The sequence below is a fragment of the Heloderma suspectum genome, chromosome 4 (assembly GCF_057233095.1).
Source record: "Heloderma suspectum isolate Gila_16-S chromosome 4, 16-S_ref, whole genome shotgun sequence".
Classification (NCBI taxonomy): Eukaryota; Metazoa; Chordata; class Lepidosauria; order Squamata; family Helodermatidae; genus Heloderma; species Heloderma suspectum.
The window spans coordinates 241,122,236-241,140,593 of NC_139461.1; the positions used below are offsets into that span (position 1 = coordinate 241,122,236).

At 45.9% G+C, this 18,358-nt stretch overlaps 1 protein-coding gene across 1 annotated transcript in view; it reads right to left on the reverse strand.

Moving 5' to 3' along the window:
- Positions 1-244: 244 nt before the first annotated feature.
- TULP1 (TUB like protein 1) overlaps positions 245-18,358 on the reverse strand; it is a 55,180-nt gene continuing 37,066 nt past the window's right edge. The window contains exons 8-14 of the mRNA XM_084852926.1: positions 16,645-16,742; positions 15,635-15,805; positions 14,205-14,317; positions 11,880-11,988; positions 9,690-9,788; positions 9,060-9,231; positions 245-2,508 (exon numbers count right to left, since the gene is read on the reverse strand). Of these exons, the coding sequence (XP_084709052.1) occupies positions 2,375-2,508; positions 9,060-9,231; positions 9,690-9,788; positions 11,880-11,988; positions 14,205-14,317; positions 15,635-15,805; positions 16,645-16,742 (896 nt within the window). The 3' untranslated portion in view covers positions 245-2,374. The remainder of the gene's footprint in view (positions 2,509-9,059; positions 9,232-9,689; positions 9,789-11,879; positions 11,989-14,204; positions 14,318-15,634; positions 15,806-16,644; positions 16,743-18,358) is intronic.

Below are 18,358 nucleotides of genomic sequence, written 5' to 3' on the forward strand. Positions count from 1 at the left end.
TCAAGAGGTGGCTGATGGTAAAGATGCCAACTCACAGACGCATCCTTTACATTTGTTTGCAGACTCTTTTGACCCCTGGGTAATAATCACAGGATGTAGAACACAGGGAGAAGAGGACAATCCACCCCTCCCCCGTCTAAATGGTGTCTTTGATGATGATCCTTCATTTGAGAGGCTGAAAAGAGTACAAAAATGAGGTGGTTTCAGAAGTGTGTGTGTATACAAAACCCATAAGGTCAATGGTACTACTCAGCCTTTATGCTTCATCATATACTGTGACAAAACTTTAGGCTGTACTGTTTGTTTCTTAATACAAGCATCAAAGATCCTGGAATGGTGTAGACACTATAAGTTATTATATCAATGGTTCCATATTAAAAATTGAGGGATGGGAAGAGGCGGGGAGGGAGGGGAAGAAATCAGAAACCTTCAGGATTCTGCCTGCTAGGTGTCTTCCGTTTGACAATTAATAAGAATAACAATTAATTACAGTTCACATGTACAAAACATCTCCCAGCCTTCCTTCCACACCTACGTGTATGATTCATCATGACTTGGAAGACATCTAACATCCCACAGCAACAACACATAAAGGCATTAGGACAGGAAGAGAAGGCTCTCGCTCTGTCCAACAGAAACCTAGAAGAAAGAAGAGTTGTTACTTAAAAGTTGTTACTCTGATGTCGTAACCAAATTTAAGAACACCCATTCCTACATAAAACCACTACTTGAGGCCCATGGGGACAAGTGCCCCCTCAATGGCTTTGGGGGGAGAAGAGCACCTTACCCTTCATCGATACTTGCAAATTGTTTCACTGTGACTCACAAAGAGCACCGCACCTTTTGAGTCATTGTCACTAAGCACTTCCTGCAACAGCTTGGCCTTCCCATTGAGGCTTCCTTCCCTTGATGGCCTCCTTCTTCAACACAGAAAGGGCTCAGCCCAATCCTGCTTAGCTCATAGGATGGAGGATCCCAGCCTTGCTGGTGCTTTGTACAACAGTAGGACAGATAAGTGACAGGGGTGGGAGCGACCCAGCTGCCCCTGTAACAGATCAATGTGGAAAAGGTTATTTCTTTCCACAGGGGTATTGATCTTTCTTTAACATTGCTAGTCACTCTGGCGTAACCTAATGGTGTAAAGCAGGTAAAGATGATATAAAACTAAAGAAAACAAAACATGGATGTGCGGAATAAGTGGAAGTGTGGCTGTACTCATTCAGAAAGGGAAAGAGCAGGGCCAGCTCAAGACACTGCTGCCTGAGGCAAAGGATAAAATGGTGCCCCTTCTCCCATTCTGCATACACAAACCACCTATAGTGATAGCCGAATCTTGCTTCAACACAGGCAATGGGACACTGTCCTCCACCACACCAGAGGAGAGTAAGGTAGCTTATGGGGTGCAGAATAGGCTACATACCACCCACAGCTCTGTCTTCCAATACCTCCCCATGCTGCCTCTTAGCATCACTAAGACAGATTTTTATGGGGTTAGAAAAATACCTGACAAGACCAAACACATTAGTTCTTAGTAACAATTCAGTTTTACCTTGATACTTTTCTAATATTTCTAATATTCTGTCCAGACCCCAACTCTAATTCATTAGACCCCTAAAAAGCAATGCATACATTTACAGCCAACTAGATTAGTCCTAGAGGCTGGCAGGACAGACCATGATTTTTAAAAGGACAACAAATTGGAGTTCGTCCCATCAGTTGATATTTTATTGATCATTATCAATACAGGAAAAAACCTCCTTTTCCCATGTCAATGATAAATTACCAAACAGAACCACCCATCCTGCAAATAATCTAAAAAAGTCAGATACGCCTGGGACTCAAACAACAGTGACTTTTGATTGTTAAAAAGTATGTATATACAGGAAGTGACAATATGATAGCCTGAGATGGTTAGCTGGTTTCAAATCCCTTGGGAGTAAGAAAATTAACAGAGAATACCAAGAGACAGAGAGAGAGAGAGAGAGGCGCGGGGGGAAGGAGTTTCCTAGAGTCATGGTCCAAAACACTGCAGCTTAAAGCAGCTGTTTGCTGGGCTTGAGTATTGTTTCTTTCACAAGGCAAAGGCCAAAAACATGTGTGTGAAAATGCCAAGAACATATATGTGTATGTGGTGTTACCAGCTACACCCACGTTGTGAATATGCACTCATGCTTATTGATTCTGCAAGATTTTCTCCAGTAGTGTATTGGCAACGTTGACTAATGTCAGCTGAGCTGTTATTCCTTTTCACACCATCTCTGCTGCTTTATATCATCAGGCAAATTTTTGCCTGCAGTAGCCAGTCCAGACAGAAGGAATTTTGCATTGCTGGCCCAGATTCAGTACAACCTAGGCATGGTGACTCTCAGCTGTGCTATTCGCAGGCCAGCTTCCCATCAAAGCTGGACAGGGCAATGGCAAAGGCCTGCACAGCACAAAGTGGGTAGTTATAGTCCATGGTAAAAGCATCATCAGCCACACGGCCAAACTGCAAGACGATGTAGTCAGCTGCAGGAAAGGAGATAAGACACCATCAGCAGATGGACCAAGAGCAGGCCCTGCTACAATGCCAAATAGAAATGCTAACAGCAGCTTTTGGTCCTCTATCCCATTCAGGACAGGATTCAGTGAAGGTGGATGGAGGAGGAGGAGTACAGACTATTGATGATGGTGCCAAAGGGGGCCTCTGCACAGAAGCTTTGCCATGCGCTTTACTTAGTGATTTAGCTCTATTCACTGTGGACGGACACTCCCCCTCCTGCCCATGTATGCTGACATGGATACAGGCTCTAGGCCACTGGCACCTGTACAGGCTTTGCAGTCACCCCCATCAACTACAACAAAGCCTGGTGGTGAATCTGTGTGAGCCAGAATACCAGGGCTCCGTAGCTTGCATAGCAATCAGCTGAAATGAAAGAGCACTTCTGATCTTCCAGAATATGGGAAAATGTCCCTTAAAACTCTAATTGATGCTGTCCTCCCAAGCCAACGACCTACTGCCATGAGAGGAGCGGGATGCAGCAAAAAGAACAATTACAAAGTAGTTGGGAGAAACTATCCTTACTACCTACGACCCCTGGTGCATTTCTGTCTTGGCCAGAAAACTCATTTTGAAAAACATACTATTATTGTGACCTGTCTTCCTTGGCTGTGTAGCCACTCTACACAATTGAACAGCACCTGGATGTTGCTAAGATGTCACCATCAGAGGTGACCTTCCAGGCAACGTCTGGTGGGAAGAGGTTTATTGTACAGACTGGATCTCTTCTTCCAGTGCCGAAGCAGTGTGGCTTATACACAGCTGAACAAAACTGTTTATTCAGGACACTCCTAGTCAAATGCTAAGGAGAAGAGAGCATGATGGGACACAGAAGAGCACAGCAGAGTTCAGGAGTTGACTGGCCAGCTGCTGGGCAACGGATGGCTGTTTCTTCAACAGAGCTACCAAGTAAGTACATTTCTTTTCCCAGCTGGGTAGACAGAGCACAGGAACCAATATATTCTGCCTCCCCCAGGAGACCTGCCCCCTCACCAGAATTCCTTACCAAGACATTTGTGGCATTCTAGAGGTCTCTCTGACTCACTGCTTGGGTCGTGACTCCCTTTGTTACCAGTGAGGGTAACAAGAAATCTGTAAAAATAACTGGGGCCCTGAGCAGGTTCTTTCTGTCCGGTAATTCTACACCCCAGACAGTAACATCCCCTGATTGGCCTGGACAGGTGACAAGCAGACAAGTCACACACTCTGCGGAATGGCTTGGCTGCTTCTGTGTGCTGCTGCTCTGATATGGATTCCACATAGGGCCCACAGCCTCGGCCGTCACTCTCAAGGGGGAAGGAAGTGTCCTCGTTATAACATTTTGCCCTAATTTTGTATCAGAATTGCCACTTTGAGCATCAACAAGAACATGCCCAAAGCACCACCAGGAGGCTTACATCCAGACTCTCACTGCCACACAGCACATACAATCAGATTCTGAAAGAAGCTGGATCCCACTTGCACAAACAGTCAAATTTGCAGATGCGCTCAGCATGCTGGATGCATACTGGGGGCTTGGAAGTCATGACCTGAGACCTGTGACTGATGTGGTCCAAATGTATGCTTTCACTAGGTGGGTGTGAGTGGACTAAACTATATGAAACACCATTCACACAGTTAGCAATTGCCTGAATGGCTTTAAAAAACTAAATAGCAAGTGCAAGGCCACCAATCTGGATCAGGACTCTGCTGGGAGTGGGTTTTTTTTTTAATCTGTTGCCTCCACCCTTGCTGTGATCCTGATCTGGACTACGCCATGGTGCTTGCGTGGGAAAAAAGTGGTTCTACTGTTGTTAATGGGAGCACTTTTTCCAATGCAAATAGCAGGTGTGGGTGGCCTGATCTGGATTGGGCCCTTAGCGGAGGGCAAAGTGTTAAAAAAAAGACCCACTCTCCTCTGTCAGGGTCACAATCTGGATTGGGCCCCTGCTACTTACTCTTTTTAAAAAGCCACACAAGTAATTGCTGATTTCCAGTGTGGCACTGTGACTTCATTTTACTTTACTTTTTTGTGTGGCTAGTTAAGAACTTCCCATTCTCTTCCATGATCCATTTTTTCTGGCATAATAATGCCTAAGCAAGCTTCAACTCTGATCTATGCATTCAAAGAATGGATCAGAGGTTGAAACAAGTCAGCAATACCTGGCAGGATCAGGGACTCTTCGCTCAGGTCTTTGTCACCCAGGGAATAGTGATAATGTAAACCAGTCTTCCCCAGCCTGGTGCCCTCCAGATGTGTTGGACTACAACTCCTATCATTCCCAGCCAGCATGGCCAATGGGTTTGGTAAGGCTACAGGTTGGGGAAGGCTGATGAAAGCAATAGCAGGGTTATCATCTTTGGAGGGTATTTATAGTTCTACAGAGAAACTTGTGAGCTGTATGAGTGACCCAAGTCAGTCAGCGATGGTATGTGGCTTAAACATCCTGGAATTTCTTGTCTGTGTAATCAGGCATTATGCTAACTCAGAATAACAACCCCATGATAAAACCCCCTGACTCTTGATTACATAATCAAATATAACTCTGTGTGCATGTGTGTCTGTCAACTGACAGCAGTGCAGTAGCTTGCACCCCAATGGTGCTTCTTACCCAATGGGAAATTCAGAGCACTTTGCTTGAGTTGGAGGCGACATACAGTCTTGTGAATAAGTCCCCAAGCTGTACCCATGACTGGCCATTTTGAATGTAGCCTGATCTTAAGCTAGATTGAGAATCAGAAGCATTTTGTGCATTCTTCAGAGTTTATGAGTGCCTCATAACTTTGTGTCCCAAATTGTAGAGCATACACAGGAGGGATTCCAGACTCAAAAACAAGCAAACAAAACCCACAGTGCCTAGCAAACAACCCAAAATTTTATTCCAATCTGCCTACTGTCATGCTCCCTCTAGTGGATCATTGGTGCATGCCTCACTGCCCATGAGAGTTTGGTTGCTTGTCCTGACCTGGGGTGTTTCTACATTAAGCAAAATCCCTGCAAAAACCCACATCCTTTCCAGAGCTTTCTGCTTTCGGTTTCTTTGTGGGATTAGGAAGGGCTCCTTTACACAGGCAGCCATGTGGTTTGAACTGAGGGAGTGCCTCCCTCCCTCCCTGGCATGTGTGCAAAGGAGGCGGGGGGAGTCTTGTTTTCGTAGCTTAACTTGTGCTGTACTGTTTTCTTGCAGCCCCCAGGAAACCTCTGACTTGCTTCTGAGTAGAGATAAAATGTAAGATTGTGCTTTAAGTCTGCCACCCTCGGCACACCAACGTGGGAGTAAACCCCATTAAACTCAATGAGACTTACTTCTGAGTAGACATAAGATCACCCTGTAAGTCTGCAACCCTCGGCACACCAACGTGGGAGTAAACCCCACTGAACTTAATAGGGTGCTCTGAAACAACAGAGGATTTTGCTTCTGAGCTTGGTGAGGTGGGGGATCAGATGTGTCTCCCTTCATTGCAGGGAGGCATTTTACCCTCTTTTCCCTCCAATTGAGAAATGTGGAGGGCAATTGGCAGGTGATTCTTGCCCTCACTCCTGTCAAATCTCATCCTGACCACGCCTCCAACAACTGAAAACAAACACCCACAGCAGGCAGACAGAGCGGTTTCTTCCGCTATTGGAGAATTTCACACTGAGGTCATGGAGCTCCTGTTCCATGGGATGGAAAAAATACCACATTTTTTGTGTTTGGGGAAAACACCAGATAGGCTGGAGGAAATGGTGGGAGACACCCTGGAGGGTAACGTAAAGCACCCACAAACTTCTGAGAGAAAGCCATCTCAATAGCAGGATAAAAGCTCCGTGTGATGAACCCCCTGGAGGTAAAACTCAGCACATTACCCTCCAGTGATGACAGTTTACAGATTTCAGGAAGATTCTTCTAATTGGAAATAAGTCAAGTAGCCCGGTTGTCTAGAAACTGGGCATTCTAACTCAATATGAAACCTCTGCTTCAGAAGCAACATCCCACATAGCTTCCAGCTTCCTTGATATTGTTTTGTGCCCTTCAAAAACACCATCACCGGAAGGGTGGGCCTGTTTTGATTCACAGATGCTCAGGTCTAAATCACATGCACCACCTGTGGGGCTTATTTCTAAACTCTGCTGCTTAGGCCTGGCCCACCTACGTGCTCTGTGGCATGGTTGCCATTTGTGAAGTTGTGTTTTCAGAGGCAACTCCGTATGGCAAGGTGCTGCACATGAAATTATGGAGATTTTCACCATTCTGTCACAAAACCCTCTTTTTCATCTGACTCTCCTGGAAGCTGTTTTCACATAGTTGCGGTTCCAAGTGGATCCCATGCCACAGAACATATGTCTGAACAGACTGAAGTGGTCGTTTGAGCATGTCCTTATGCTAGGCTGACCATATTTCCTTGAGACAAAAACAGGATATTGGGATGACAAAAACGGGACAGGGTTATGTAATATTCTGTATTCATGAAAAACAACCTAAACTCACTGCAAAAGAACATGGAAAGGGGCGCAAATGAATAACACTAATTGATTGCATATACACAAAAAAACCCACTCATAAATATACATATATAAAATACTTATATTTTATATATGTATAACATGAGCAGTAAACAAATCTGTATGGCATACCACACTGAACACTCTAATGCAGGACTGCAGTGGCCAGACTGCAAAAAATCATAAACATACACCAAAAAGAAAAAAAAAAGGAATGAACACCCCGACTGCTATCACAAGCTGGTATATGCTAATGTCCCACCGGAGAGTTCTGCTGTAATAAAAAAATAGCTAACAGCCTGTTGAACCGAAATATGAGCCTGAAAAGTCCGAATCAAACTGAATGTAGGGCAGAAAGAATCTCTATGGGCGGAATGATGGTAGAAATAACAGTAAGACCTCCTGGCTCCCACACACTGAATGGGGCTTAGCGGCCGCCTCTTGAATTCCCCACCACTGCAGACAAGCCAGGGGGCGGCGTCTGATCGTCACTAGCTCAAGAAGCCTGGCCCTGAGTGGATAAAGTAAATGGAACTTCCTCTTTCATCACACTAGTAGTTTTACTGCACACATTGATTAGCATAGAGCCTTACGATAAACGCATTCAGTTTTTTTTACAAAAAATTAAAAACGGGACAAAATTGACATTTATATTAAAATGACGTGACGGTTGGGAAATATGACAAAAACGGTACTGTCCCGTTTAAAACGGTACGTATGGTCAGCCTACCTTATGCGCACAAACCTGCACTTACTAAGCTATGCAAAAGATAGTTTTGAAGCTGTTGTGTGGATACAGCAAAGAGACTGGAGCATCTGAGCCAAAAGCTTCTGTTTATCTAGGCTTCTCCTGTGTTTGTGAAATGCCCAGAAAGCTTCAGCTATTGGGTGGTATAGAAATGTGAAAGATAAATAAATAATTTCCTGACCCCAATTTTGGTTGGTATTCTAATTACTGTTAGTGAGAAACCAACATCCAAAGCAATCTATGTAGCAAAATATAAATGTGAAAGATAAACAAACCCCATATAATAACATTGTTACTCTGCCTACCATATCTGCCACATTTCTCCTCAGGCTACAAGGTATGCTGTCTCACACCTTTGGTCTTTTAAGTGGCAGTTGAGACCGCACCCATCCCCCACACCCATGGTATCCCTGTGAGCCAAACATGGATTTCAAGTGCCTCAGAAATCAAGTTGGTTAAACAGATGCAAACACATCCCCCAAATCCTGTTTTCATATATGTTGGCACTACTGCGAGCTTTGCTCCTGGGGCTAATAGTGGTGGACTTTCATTGGGTCTGTTGGGGTGAAGAAGGGCTAAATTCCCCTCCTCATGCACCCTGGTCCCAATCCTGCTTGGTCCTGCCCCCAGGGCAGCTATTGAAATGTCTTAAACTATCCACTTCGATTACTTGCACACAACTAATGACACAGGCCCTTACAGCCAGGTGATTGGGGGGGATGCGATAGGACAGGACCTCAGCATAGGAGAAAAATGGCCGTGTGAACCCATTCCTTGTTCCCACAAAAGTAGATGCCTGGGACAAGCTTTTGCTGTGTGGATGGGCGGAGGACCAGTTCCAGTGGCAGTGCAGACAAAGTAAGGAAGAAAATGGAGCTTCCAGCACAAAAATGGAACCCTTTTGAAAATCTGCCAGTCATCTGTTTTTTGTGTGGCCTGAAGGTATATTCCTTACCTGGAGACTGGGCTAAAATTGTACGTCTGATCCTTCTGGGCCAACCCAATCATACAGGCAGACTAGGCTGCCACCAGGAGCAACACAATTCAAGGGGAACCCAAGAACAACATGCAAGTCCAGCTTCTCATACTGCTTGTTTGGCTTTTCTCTTGAATGGAGAGTATAATACACAGCGTCCTCTGTGACTCTGTATTTGTGGAGGGATGCCCTTCCCCACCCCTGCATCTAACTGTTTTGCCCAGAGCAGCAATAACTCTTCAGCCATTCCTGTTTGACCTCCTAAATTAGAGCCATGTGGAGGCATCCAAAGAGGTCTTCCCTCTCACAGGCCAAAGGGTTCTGTGGGACTTACGGTCATTGCTGTGCACAATCTGGAAGTTCTTGACAGAGGCATGAGTCACTCTGCCATGGAAGTTCAGCACGTAGGACTGGGTCTCATCATTCCACACTGGGGCTTTGTTATGCAGTTCGATTAAGTTGTCCATGAATTTATTCTGCCACCTCATGAGCAGCCCATCGTTATCCTGGGAAGAAATGAGAAAGGCACTAGGGCAAGTCATTAATAAATGTACCATTCCCTGTGTATTTCCTGATGTGTTGGATTCCAGCTCCCATAATGCCCAGCCAGCAGAGGCATTGGCCATACTGGGTGGGCGTGATGAGACTTGTAGTCCAATACATCTGGATGGCGCCAGGCTGGGGAAGGCTGTTACAGAGGCAAGGCCTTGGAAACCTCCTGATCTCTCCTGCCCTTTCATAGACTCTGTGTATGATCTTCCTGATGACAACAGAAGTTCATGGTGAAGAGCTAGGGAAGTGACTGGCTATGCATCCCCTGTGAACCTGTGGGCCTTCCACATTCTCTCAATTATCATCATGCCCATCACCAAAGTATCGGAGTAATTGCAAAGTGGAACTTCATACGCAATGGCATTACTCAGAATTCATTGTGTCTTGTGTGAAGGTTCTGTTGGTGACTTACATTTCGGGGTCGAATTGGCACCCTCTCATTGTCAGAATTCATTCCAGGAATTACCACCGTCATTTTTCGAGGTCCCTTGAACCCTAATACATTTGTCTCCTGAAATAGAAACCCAGAAGTCTCATACCTGAGTCACCATCATATATTATCCTCAAAACATGAGCAGTTCATTTATATTCCCAAAGCAACCAGATTCTTAACAGTTTAAGGACAGAATAACTACTTTAAGGGCACAATCCTATCTAGATAGGCGGCCGCCTCCAAACTCGGAGGCCAATGCCTATCCAAAGCAGGGCAGGAGAAGCACGGAGGGGATTGTTCCCTCCGCACTTCTCCTGACCTGCTTTTTCTGCTAGACAGCTGGCTGAGGCTGTCTAGCCGTGGGAGCATGGAGTGGAGAAGGAGGATGCTGTACGACACATTGGATGTGTCGTACAGGCAGCTACAATCTCCCTGTCCCAGAACACCCCCAGCCACGCCCCTTTTCAGCCCCTCCATGCTCCTCTTGCGAGCACAGAGGACAGGGCTGTTCCATGCTGCCTCAGAGGCAGCATGGAAGTGCGGGGAGGTCAGTTTTCTGGGAACTGTCTTCAGAACACGGGCTCCGAGGTCAGTTCCCCAAAAACTGCACATCCTATGCCTGTCTAGCCGCTGTCTGGCACCCATAGGATTGCTCCCTCCAGTGCAATCCTATTCATGTTTAGACAGAAAGAAGTCCTACAAGTCCCAGCATTCCCTAGCCAGCCAGGTTTGGTGGCTGAGGCATGCTGGGAGTTGTAGGCTTTTTTCTGTCTAAACATGCATAGGATCGTGCCTTAAAGTAGTTATTCTGTCAGTCTCAAGTGTGTGCTACACCTGTACCACAACTGCCCAGTACTATACACTTCTTGTTTTCTAACATATTAAAAAAGAATTACTATAACATGAGAAGGAGTTAGCTAACCACTCATATCACTGCATTGGTAGCCTGATAGGCCTATCCGAGAGTTTTAAATATAGACAGTGGTGAATAAATCAATAATAATAATACTAATAATATGCCAGTGATAAGCAAACTTCAGACTTCTGAGATGTACTTTTTTCTTATTAGAGCCCCAAGGTCCACCAACTAGTGCAAAATCGTGGCTCAGGAAGATGGACAAACACTTAGAATTGCACGCTCAGCTCATCCCAGGAATTTGTTTTCAGGGCCAGAATTTAGGTCATGGCTCTTCCCCACAAAAGTCTAGTTTTTCCAAGTTTTTCCCCAAGTTTTTTTTCTTTGAAGTCTTCTAATAGGGCAGCGAGGGTGGGGGGAGAGCACACTTTTATTGTTAGTGTTAAGTTATTAGGAATCAGAAACTCTTTATGATCTATTGCAAATCACCCAGAGATATACCAGTAAAACCTGAGCTGTCTTCAGCCTAGAGCAGGGCTGCAGAACCTCAGGCCTGGGGTCCAAATTTGGCCCTCTGGGGTTCTCCAGATATCCATGACCCCTGCCCCCACCCCTGTCACCAGACCACCAGTTGGGTGGTTTCCTGGCTTTTGTGCAGGGTGGACTGAAATGCGGATCCCAAGGCTTCGCTACCGGCAAGAGCTTTAAGCTGAAATGTGCTGGCGTTTGGGGGCTGCCCGTTTTCCTTCAGCCCTGCCTACCGCTGGAATGTGGCCTCCAAGACCTTCTCCAAGACGGAATGCAGTCCTCAGTCTGAAAGCAAACCTCCCCAACCTGGTGCCCCCAGATATTTTGGATTCCGACTCCCATCCGCACCAGCCATCATGGCCAATGGTGAGAAATGCTGGGAGTTGTAGTGCTAAACATCTGGAGGGCAATAGGTTGGAGACGTCTGGCTTAGAGTGGAGACAGTCCACATGATCTTTCTTTCCTGACATCCCAAAGGGAGTGGTTCCTTATGAGAAGCTATGAAATATCCACATATGTGAAAAGGGGATGAAGCGGGGGCTTGCACCAGCTCTAAGCTTTGCTTTATCTGTCTGTCATTCTTAAGCAGCATTCCCCAACTTGGTGTCCTCCAGATGTTTAGGACTACAACTCCCATCAGCCCTGGCCAACATAGATGGAAACTTCTCAAACTTCCCTTGTTACAGAGAGCCGCAAGCACAAAAGCTTGACGTGTTCTGGCCACGGCAAGCGGCTGCCCAGAAGACGGGGGCTGGAAGGGAAGGCATTCACAACGGGTTACTTACATAAATAACAGCTGCAAGCTCCTGGCGCACATTTGACCAATCGGCATTTGCTCTGTCGGGATTTACACCGTTGTCAAACACCGAAAACCGAGTGCCCATCAAATTGGACCTGAAAGAAAAGGCAGAAATCAGGCTGGTGGGATAAGGGGCTAGGAGAGAGGCCCTTTGCCCTTTTGCCACTTCCCTGTCTAAGAGCCACCATTCCTCTGAGTTATGTTGTTACACAAGGTATTGGAGTGGGTTGTAGCTAATGTGTATGCGTGGCGTATGTGTTAGAGAGGGAATATACGAAGGTGAATAGGACAAGGAGGGAATGGAAAGTTCATGCAATCAGGGCATCTGCAGTATTTCCAAATGCACAGGCCTATGAAATGGTGACTTGCTTCTCCTCTCCCTTGGCTAGAACCAGCCAAGCCACTTTTTTCCTTTCTGCCCCCAGGGATTATCTGTCGGGATTTACACCGTTGTCAAACATGAAAACCGAGTGCCCATCAAACTGGACCTGAAAGAAAAGGCAGAAATCAGACTGGTGGGATAAGGGGCTAGGAGAGAGGCCCTTTGCCCTTTTGCCACTTCCCTGTCTAAGAGCCACCATTCCTTTGAGTTATGTTGTTACACAAGGTATTGAAGTGGGTTGTAGCTAATGTGTATGTGTGGCATATGTGTTAGAGAGGGAATATACGAAGGTGGATAGGACAAGGAGAGAATGGAAAGTTCATGCAATCAGGGCATCTGCAGTATTTCCAAATGCACAGGCCTATGAAATGGTGACCTGCTTCTCCTCTCCCTTGGCTAGAACCAGCCAAGCCACTTTTTTCCTTTCTGCCCCCAGGGATAATCTCGCTGCCAGATCTGATAACAGGATGTGCCTGGTTTGTTGGTCTCCTACAGCCTTCCCCAACCTTTTGCCCTCTAGATGTCTTGGACTACATCTCCCATCACCAAATACCATGGCCATGCTGGCTGGGGATGATGGGATTTATAGCCCAACACATCTGGAGGGCACCAGGCTGAGGAAGGCATGATTTTCACTTTGGGTGCAAGAAATCCTGGGTTTAGTACCCAGACAAATCCCTTCACCAGGGGGAAAGGGGGCCACATATTAAGGGAGGGGCTATAATTCAGTGGTAGCACACATGCTTTGCATAAGAAAGATCCCAGGTTCAATCCCTGGCATCTCCAGGTAGGGCTGGCAATGAGAGAAACCCTCGAGAGCCACTGCCAGTGACGTGCGATGTTACAAATTGCAAGCTGTTTGTGTGTTATACATAAAATCCAATCAGGATGCTGGTGTATGGGGTGTTGTTGTTGTTGTTCAGTCGTTCAGTCGTGTCCGACTCTTCGTGACCCCATGGACCATAGCACGCCAGGCCTTCCTGTCCTGGTGTATGGGGTAGAGGTGCTTTAATCCTTGGCTCTCCACTGTGGTCCCAATCTGGAGGGGCGGGGGGGGGGGCTTGCACCTGCAATTTGCATTGCCAAAAAGGGATCCATTCATTCCAATAGCTCCTCTTTTTTGGCGATGCAAATTGCAAGTGTGGGGCCCAGATCTGGATCGGGACCATAGTGGGGAGCAAAAGGGTTAAAGCCCCCCCTACCACTCACTCCAGGGTCTTGCTCCACACTGGGGGCCCCCAGCACCTGCAATGTGCTGCTTTTCCATGCTGGCTGGGGAGGAAAAGCCACCCCTCTCTCTGCAGCCAGCATGAAAGCTAAGGAGAAAGGAACAGAGTCAGGGAAGAGAGCAGGGCCAGATGGGAAGCCTCCAAGGGTTACATTTAGCTGGCAGGCTGGAGATTCCCCATGCATAATGTGCAGTCAGTACCATGAGCTAGATGGACCAGTGGTCTGAGTCAGTATGAGGCAGCTTCCTCTGCTGTGATTCCACCCTTTTGAAAGTCTTGATTCCTATATAGGATTAGATGGGCCATTCATATTACAATGGAAGAGAGGGAGACACACATCTGATTTCAATTTGTGATTCCAGCTACTGACTCTGGGTGTTTCCATATGAAGCTTTTATTGTGCAATCAGCCTCCTACATGCAAACACAGAATTTTATGCAGGGTCCAAATGTCATCGTCTTCCTTTGGTAACCCTCCTGTGTTTTCCCAGCATTTCTTCAATATTTTTTCTTACTGCAGAAAATCCATTAAGGAGAAAAAGATGGAATAGCTGCACAATGCCTTCTGACTGCTAGGAACAGTCTGGAAGCACCTTCTATCCCAGCCTGGTACCATCCAGATCTGTTGGGTTACAACCCTCATCATTCCCAGCCAGCATGCCACACATTGTAGGATGGCATGGCTCCTAGCAAACCCTAACCTCAGCTTTCCAATGAAGTTCTCTCCACCTCGAGACAGGTCAGTGGGGTCAATAGAGATGAGGTAATTAGAGGTCTTGCTCTTCTTGCGCTTCCGTCCAGCCAGCAGGAAGACCTACGACAGAACATAAGAGCCATGCTGAATCAGAGCAATGTCCATCTATCCTCACAGTGTCCAGCCTGTTGCCCATAGGAAACCCACAAGCAGGGCATGAGTGCAGAGAAAGGCAGAGGGGAAGAAAGGGCTTCAGGTGTTGGAGATCACAGCAGCCCATTTAACTAGCTCGGTTTTTATTTATATATATATATATATATATATATATATATATATATACACACACACACACACATACTTACATATACATACACATACACACACACACACACACACACATATATATATATATATATATATATTAGACCACTTATCATATTTAAAAAGATCTCTCATAGTCGGTTACAATACAAAAATTAAAATACAATACAGTTAAAACTTCTGACTATAATGCATACAACCATCCACAGGCAGCAGGTTTGGCTATAATTCCCTAGCTATGCTGGCAATCCAACATATATGGAAAGCACCAAGTTGAGGGAGGTGCCCTTAGTAGGTAAAATGTTATTGGGTTGCTTCCATGCTATGACTTTTCAGTGCTGCTCAAGCATTAATTTTCCACAACCAGCTGGAATTAAATGGTGGTCCCACAGAGTATGTAATATAGCACTGTATTATCTGGTAATGTCAATCCCCATGGCCAAGATCCTTCAGTAATGTTTACTTAGAAGTAAGTCCCATTCAGCACAGGTCCCCTGCAACTTTAATTACAGGGCAATCTTGTACAAGCCTGATCACTCGCTCTCTGGGAGCTTGCTTGCCTGCTTCTATAGTCCCTAGACCAGCTGGAGCAGCTTGCTCTGCTCAGCTAGGAGGCGGGAAACAGATTGAAACTTCCTGCCCACACAGCTGCTGGGAGTACTCGGGCCACATCCCCTCAATTCAATTGGGGCTCTCAGGAGCACCTGGTGAGCTCACAGCCACTCAGAAGGGAAAGGACAACTCCCTGGGCTTACTCCAACCCACTGCCTCTTTGCCTTTGTCTCCTCTTCCATCTGTCCTGAATCTCCCACCAATCAGTTTCATAGGATGACCCCGGGTTCTAGTATTTTGAGAGAGGGAGAAAAATGTCTTCAGGTCTAGTTAGGCCCGTAGAAAAAGGTTTTGATATGATCTTTCCCATAAATGATATATTTACAGCACACTCCTATGCATTCTACACAGAAGTAAGTCCCACTGAGTTCAATGGGACCTACTCCCAGGGAAGCATGTATAGGACTGCAGCCTTAACAGCTCTTTTAGCCACCCCTAAGTGATTGTACTACACAGCCATCTTTATTTCCCCACAAAAGGTAAGGGCTCCCCTTTAGCACTCACCTTTTTGTCATTATCTAGGTGAAGGTAGTATGTAGGATAGAGGCCCCGATCCATCCCCTTCTTATCTCGAGTGACCCGGCACTTGATGGTCACTCCCTGAGGAGCTGGCTGCAGCACAAAATCTTCTAGATTGTCCACTTCAATGATTGGGGAAGGTGGTCTTTCTTCCCTCTACAAGGAAGCACCAAGAAGAGAAGGGAGATTTGAACACACAGCCCCAGGCATTTCAGCATGGCAAGACAAACATACACTATTTTAGGAGCCTCCTATATTTGCATTTCTCTTGCTTGACATGTACGACCTCATCTCCAACCACCTCTATCTTGGTCCTTGGTTGCCTTCTTCTTCCTGTCTTGTATTGTAGTCAGTCTCCCACTCTCCAAATGCTGATTCCCTACAAATCCATAGTGGGGGCCCAGGAATCTCTGATGTGCAGAGGGACCTGGGAGAACATGAGGACAAAGTGCCAGGTTACACGGGGAGGTGGGCGGATCTCCATGAGACATGGGCTGAGCTTCACATGATAGGAGACTGGCAAACTCTCAGATCACATGCCCTCCTCATTAGGGAACCCACTGTGTGCCTCCAGGATCAGGAACAAAATGCTGAACATCAGGGAAGGTTGTAGAGAAAAGCCAAATGTCAGTAACAATAAACAGGAATGCTATCTAGCTGGAATCCTGCTGGCCTGGCTTTAATTTCATTGTCTATTCTGGAAGCTGCTCCTATATAAAGAAAAGTGAGAAAAACAATCTGGTGGAACAGGCACTGCAATTGCACTGTTATGCTGTTCCTTCTCTGCTTTCTGTTATATAGTGCACAGAGGTGGCCAGCACCATTAACATGCTGCAGTCTTACTCCTGCCTAAGGTAAAGATTTGTAGTTGTTTGGTTGAGGAATGAGTTTGCTTAAGAAGCAGCCCTTAATTCTTCTGACTTTCATGTACCACCATAGTTCAAATAGCCTTTGGAATCCCCCTCACTGCCCTCAAAGCATTCCCAGCTGGTTACCTTCTTGGACTTCTTTGCTTTGCCTTTCCTGTTGGTGTTCTTCTGAGTTACTTCTGGAGGCTCTTCGTTGCATTCATTTTCAGTGGCTTTGTGGGGAGCTGCAGACAAAAGAACTCAGTGGCAACCCAATGAATATGAGACCTATAGGAGCATCCAGACTTGCCTTTGTCAAGCAAGGAAGTGCAGTCCACATAGCTTCTGATTACCTCCCTCCTTCCCCCTTTCTCCTTATCCGCACTTCTGGAAAGCTGGGATCTTAGTACAAATATTGTTGTTACTGATTTGGATGGCAGTCTTTATTCTATTTTATAGATTTCTGGCCCACTTTTCAGGGTAAAAACCTTCACAACACAGATTACAACACACTTGAAAATACAAACTAAATAAGTCATTAAAACAATAAACAGTACATGAATCATTAAAATAACAAAAAAAGATAGTAGCAGATAAAACCTCTGTTATAAGCACAGAACACTCAAATAAATCATATGCAGACTAGAATAAATACATCTTTAAGATTCACCTAATGGCCAGAAAAGAGGGAGTCCAACGGATTCATGTAGATGTTAAAAAGCTTGGGGACAAGATGGAATCCTGAGGCACGCCAATGGCCATAAAGCATAGCAGACATTCCTCCACCTTCTGGAACCCTTCCCTCCAGATAGAACTGAAACCATCAAAACACCATGCCCCCAAGTCCCAACCCAGAGAGAGAGTCCAAAATGATACCATGGTTGATGGTATCAAAAGCTACTGAGAGGCCCAGGAGAACCAATAAAGTCACCCCCCTATCCATTTCCTGGTGTTAGTCACCCACTAAAGTGACTAAGAGCCTCATGTGGTGCAGAGTGGTAGGTGGCAGTATTGCAACCGAAACTTTCCCCACGACCAGAGTTCGATCCCAGCAGAAGCCGGGTCTCGGGTAGCCGGCTCAGGTTGACTCGGACTTCCATCCTTCCGAGGTCGGTAAAATGAGTACCCAGCTTGCTGGGGGAAAGGTAGTCACGACTGGGGAAGGCAATGGCAAACCACCCCACTATAGTCTGCCATGAAAATGCCAGCACAAGTGGCATCCCTCTAGGGGTCAGTAATGACCCAGTGCTTGCACAGGAGGAACCTTTCCTTTCCAAAGTGACTAAGGGCACAATCCTATGCATGTTTAGACCAATTGTAGGATCTTTTTCTGTCTAAATATGCATAGGATTGTACCCTAAGGTGTACCTGCAAAAGTTCCATTGGCCAATCGTACAGATTCTGCGCGGTGCAAAAATACACGTTCTTGTGCTGCTTCTTTTCCCAGCCATTATTGATCCCCTTTTCCACTATCAAATCTTTTTCTTCACTTTTTTTTTCTTTTTGCATGGTTATGGACCGCCTACCCAGGCACCTTCTTGATTTTAGCTGGTCATTTCTTTTGAGAGGAAACTGAACCTGGCCATAGCATGATCACAAATCCCAAAGATTTTACAGTTGTCTCAAGGAACATCCTGGGCATGTGAGGTGGGGGAGCATTCATTTCGGCACCAGTGGCACAGCTAGGCAATTTTAGACCCTGGACTTGATAACCATATAGAGGTGGCTTTTAGATGGCTATGCCTATTACTTTTGTATGTTAAAATCACTTAAATCATAGCACCGTCATAAGTACAGATATAAAATGGAGTTTGCTTCTGATCACCTGCCGCTGTCTGGGTGATCCTTTGGGGCCCCAAGG